Source organism: Belonocnema kinseyi, chromosome 9, assembly GCF_010883055.1.
Source record: "Belonocnema kinseyi isolate 2016_QV_RU_SX_M_011 chromosome 9, B_treatae_v1, whole genome shotgun sequence".
Lineage (NCBI taxonomy): Eukaryota > Metazoa > Arthropoda > Insecta > Hymenoptera > Cynipidae > Belonocnema > Belonocnema kinseyi.
Window position 1 is genome coordinate 64,532,550 of NC_046665.1, and position 5,614 is coordinate 64,538,163.

Sequence of the window (5,614 nt, forward strand, 5' to 3'; positions counted from 1 at the left end):
TATCAAATAAAGCTAAAATGGCAATACATAATTCTATATTTGTACCGACTGTACTATACGGTAGCGAGACATGGACTTATCAAGAAAAAGATAAGAGAAAAAATTAGAGTAAAATTTATGAATTTGAAGCGATTCAAATTGAATTTAATACAGTACTCACATTAGTTTCGCCTAAATATGCATTGAATTTTAAGTATAAGAAAATTAAATAAAGATTTGTTTGAATTATTACTGAATTGTTTAATTAATCGAGGGTTTTATTATATTTAAGAATATCTTGTAATATAATTCCTCAAAGCTTTCTTAATTAAAAATATCAATTGAATCTCCAGAAAGTTAAAAAAATTATAATAAACTTGCGAAACTATACACATATTCCGAAACGATTGCTTATAAAAACTTGAGCTACCTGGAAAAAGCCTAGAAATGTAAGGATTTTTTTCCAGGATTTAAGTAACCCTGTATTAGGGGACAAAATCGCAATCTAAATTGCTGATATGGTCGCGCAGCTAATTTAAAAAAAACTTGGAATAACCCATATAAATTTATTTAAATTTCACTTTGAAAAATAACCTATACTGTTTATTTCTTTTACATTTTTTAGGAAACGCAGAGGAAGAGAATGAAGACACGCATCTGGATATTAAGATCGAGAGCCAGGATATTGCTATTGATAATATAAAAGTCGAACGATGGGATTCGGGATTCAATATCGTTAATGTTTTCGTTGACGAATCAGAAACACTTCAGACTTCAGAGGAACAAGCTATATTATCGAATGACGATCCTCTCGCAGCTCCAACTATCGTATCAAAAAGAGAGGAAAAGACTGAAAAGAAAATCAACGGTTTTTTTAAATCGTGTATTAGTATAAGAAGCACTCAACCTAGCTTGTGCTTGACTGTACTAGAACCATGTCCAAGAAGTTGTTACTTAAAGTTGACACCAAATGATATGAAACATAATTTTGACTCTTATTGGCACAATTCAACATTTAGTTCAAGATACGAATTTATATATGAGATGACAGAAATTATACCAACCAGGCATCGTTTCATAAATCGTATAAATTGTAAATATCAAAAGTACCAAAGTATTTTCTATCTCAGTAGCAAGAACGGACGTGTAATAGTTTGCAAACTCTGTTTTCTCCGTACTATTTGTGAACAGGATTGTTTAATCGACGCAATTTTGGATTCCAGACTTGCGAAGATGAATGAATTAACTCGTAAGTCGAAATATTAATATTTGAAATTGCAAGGATGCAGGTCAATACAGTTAAATCCTCTAATATTCACAGACGTTTAAGTCAGTATTAGTACATTTTTTTCATGTCATTTTTTAGTCACATTTTAAATAAAAAGTCACTACAGTCACACGTTTTACATATAAGAAAAAAAGAAAATTTTATTTAAATATTGAATGTGTGAACAAAAAACAATGCCAATGTTTACGATATATTTTTTTTATCCAGAATTCAACTATCTTGAAAAAATTTTCTTTTTGGATTGAAAATGCAACTGTTTGGCTGTAAATGATATTATTTTTGGTTACAATTATCTTTTTCGTTAGAAATATCGACCATTTGATTGCAAATGCAATTGTTTGATTGAAAATTAATTAATTTTTGCATTGAAAATTCAGCTGTTTGGTTGATAAGTATTATTTCTTTGTTAAAAAATAAGTTTTTTATTGCAAATTCATCTCTTTTGGTAGAAAGTTCATCTGTTTTTTTAAATACCTTTGTTTTTTAATTTAATAATCTGTTTTGTTTAAGGATTCAACTAGTTTGCTAAATATTAATTTTTTTGGTTTAAGAATCATCACGTTAGTTGGAAATTCATCTATTCGTTCAAAATTGAACTATTTTGAAAATTTAGTTTTTGTAGCTGAAAATATATAACTATTCGCTAGAAAATTAATCGTGTTTGGCTTATACATTTATTTTCATAATTTTAATTGAAAATTGATTTCTTTATTTAAAAATTTAACGGTTTTATGGAAAAATTTTCTTTTTTTAATTAATCGTTTGAACTAAAAATTCAATTTTTGGTTGAAAATTTATCTTTTTTTAGTAAAAAATACAAATGTTTGGTTGAATATACAGTGGGACCTCGTTCGTGTCCCAGAGTTGGGATCGGGAACCTCGTTTGTGTCACAAACGTCCCTTCCGGTCGTTTCAGGGGCGTACTTAGGTAGCATGGTTTATAACATATCACTGATATGTACTAGACATGACTAGACACCATTAGGAACAGCATTGCATTTTGGTGCGCGCGCAACTTTTTGACGTAATTTTCGCGTCACGAGCGAGGTTTTGAGGAGTCACGTGACCACGACACGAAGCCGAAAGCGACAGAAACGAGTGCGACACGAACGAGGTCCCACTGTAATATATTTCGTTGTAAATTCTTTTTTTCTAGTAGAAAATTAATCATCTTGGTTAAAAATTCGTATTTTTTAATTGAAAATTCATTGATTAGGTTAAAATTGCAGTATTCTTAATCTGAAGGTTAAAAATTTAAAGCTTTTCATATTAAAATAACAATTATTTTAATTTATAATTTTCTGATATAGGATCGAATTTTTTTAGTAAACACGTGTTTATATTTACATTACAGGCATCTTTTCGTGTGAGCAGTGGTCAATTTTAGTCAATTTTTAGCTTAAATTAATCACCTTTTTCACTTCTATCAAGTACTTTAGTTTGTAGCAGCCTTGCTAATTTCCTTCAAAGCTTCCAAAGTGTATTTACAAAACTTTTTTTATCAATTTCAGGGCATCCTCATCACCTTCCGTGGTCTCCACTACCTCCATGTGAAGACCACTGTCACTTGAAATTGACTGAATACGATCAACGTCACAATTTTTTCGCCTACCATGGGGCAAAAACGTTTGAAGAAAAAGCTAGTTTCATACAAAACAAAATTACCATAACGTTGCCAAGCGAAAACCTTGATCCGACGGTTGCTTTTAATCCGAAAGATGTATATTTTACCACTTTCGCCCTTAATTCGAAAAAAGGTCCACAGACGGTTTGTCATCAATGTTTCCGAACCGTAATAGACGAAAAGGAAGCTTTCATTCAGTCAGTTTTGCACAGCAAGTGGTTGGCATCTGTGGGTAAATCAGGCGTGGATAAATCAGTCGTGTATAAATCAGCTGTGGATAAATCAGCTGTGGATAAATCAGCTGTGGATAAATCAGATGTGGATAAATCAGCCGTGGATAAATTATCTGTGGATAAATTATCTGTGGATAAATCAACTGTGGATAAATCAGCTGTTGATAAATCAGCTGTAAATAAATTATCTGTGGATAAATCAGCCGTGGGTAAATCCGCTGTGGGCAAATCAGCTGTACATAAATTGACTTTAGCCAAGTTAGCTGATCGGGTTTCTACCAATAATTTAAATAAGAAAACTACAGTAAAACTACCTGATACCAACTGGGAGAATACAGTGCAAGTACAAAAGCACATAAAAAAATTCCCAATTTGTGAAGGGTATCACTACCCTGGGCATAGCTCTGGCAGTTATCTACCAATGGGATTGACACTTGAAACCATGTATAAGCTTTATAAAAGTGCAGTTTATAAACCAGTTGGCTTTAGTCTCTATCATCTCATCTTTCGACGAACCAACTTGAAATTTCGTCCAGTCTTTCTCGGCCAATGCAAAGAATGTGAATCAAGTATCACGAAATTAAAATCTGCGAATCTTGAAAAAAGACGTAAGACGCAGAAACTTCTGGGGCTTCACATTGCAGAAGTCGAAGGAGCTAATGATTCAAAGTATCGAGATGAATCAGCAGCGGATAGCTCCAACGGCGTGCTGATGGTTTGCTATTTCGGTTATCAGCAAAGTTTGCCAACTCCCTGTCTCAAGGAACCCCTTGCTTTTTATAAGCGTCCACTTTGGACCTACAATTTTGTAATTCAACAACATTCGGGCCAAAAAACACCAGAGGGAAATACTAGATTTTATATGTGGGATGAATCTAAAGGCGGAAAGACTGCAAACGAAATGGCGTCCTGTTTATATAGCTACCTCCAAAGTTTGGATAGCAATGTGAGATCTGTGATTTTTTGTTCCAGTGCTGCTTGTGAACTAAGTAGAAGCAAGACAGTTTCGTTGATGTTTACTTATTTTATGCTTTCTGAGCAAAAACTTGTGACGGTGGAACACAAGTTTTTACCTGAGGGGCACTTTCAAATTGAGGGGCAGAAGTTTTACAATTGTGAAAAGTATCGTGGAAAAATTGAGGAACCGCAAGATTGGTATCAAGCGTTTAGACAGCCTGTCGAATCGGGAGAAAAGGCTCAAGTTATAACCATGACTGAACAAAGGTTTTACAACTTTGAGTTTCTTTGGAAAAATTATGCACCATTGAGCGAACCTCTTATCGACCAAACAGTGACGCGTTTACTGTATACCAGAAATGGAGTGGTTTGTTATGCGAATGGTTGGTCTACTCATGATGAGTTTGCACTTTATACATTTTCAGGTCAACTGAAACATTCGAATCTCAAACGCAGAAGACTTGAAAATCTTGTCAACGCGCCTATAACAGAGACCAAAAAGCAGGATCTTTTGGGTCTAGTGTCGCTGTTGTCGAGTTCGAAAGCGAAAAGTTTTTATTTAGATTTATGTAGAGTGAAAAATCCAGGCGAGAAAACTGTCGTCGTTAATGAGAGAGTGGATCTGAATAAGGAAAACCAAAGAGATGATAACGAAGAAGATTCGGAGCCACCTCAGAAGATGCACAAGAAAATTTCGTGTGAAACTAATTTTGATGAATTTCCATTAGACATAAAAGACGAATCGATTGAGTGAATATAAAAAAATGAATGCACAATATTGTGGAATTCAAAGGACATTATTAGAACAATAGAGAGCGAAGGTAGTGAACGACAGTCGGGTTAATTGTACATAATGATGTAAATACATAGTAAAGTTATTTTTTTCAGAGACTATTATTAAAGATATTTTTTTTTAAATATGCTTTTCTTCTTCTCACATAAGTATTATTAAATGCATAAGGCACAAGCAAATTATAATTAAATAATCTTGTTTGTTATGAAAAACAAAATGTAAATGAAATAAATACATATTTAAAAAAATTAATATTGATTTACTCGGTTAATATCATTATTAAGCGAGACTTGTCACTTTGAGCTAGAGAAGATTTGTATACAGTCTGATAGGATCTGGATCGGATTATAAGAGATAATCGGAGATAGAACTTTTTAGGATCGGTTATCAATAATAAAAATGTTTTTTTGTCAGGCATAATTTGTATAAATCCGATAGGTAAATTTCAAAATAATAAACATAATTGATTTTTTATTTGGGTACCATTTTCAATTAAATTTAGCAAACTTAACTTTAAAGTATATTTTATGTAATTGTTTTAACACTGACCAAAAAATATTTAAAAGTTTAAAATTAATAAGAGACAACCGGTTTTCTAAAAATAAAAATTGATCGTATCGAAGAGTTCTAATAAAAAAGCTCCTGTTCTATTTTTCTATCATTTGCAACAAAAAGTCTTGGAAAAAAATTTAATCTTTTTAAATCCCTCTGTATGCAGTAATTAGGATAATTTCCTTTTT

At 32.3% G+C, this 5,614-nt stretch overlaps 1 protein-coding gene across 1 annotated transcript in view; it reads left to right on the forward strand.

Annotated features, from left to right (window-relative positions):
• LOC117180204 overlaps nucleotides 1-5,122 on the forward strand; it is a 15,411-nt gene extending 10,289 nt beyond the window's left edge. The window contains exons 2-3 of the mRNA XM_033372587.1: nucleotides 605-1,228; nucleotides 2,779-5,122. Of these exons, the coding sequence (XP_033228478.1) occupies nucleotides 605-1,228; nucleotides 2,779-4,835 (2,681 nt within the window). The 3' untranslated portion in view covers nucleotides 4,836-5,122. The remainder of the gene's footprint in view (nucleotides 1-604; nucleotides 1,229-2,778) is intronic.
• The last annotated feature ends 492 nt before the right edge of the window (nucleotides 5,123-5,614 follow it).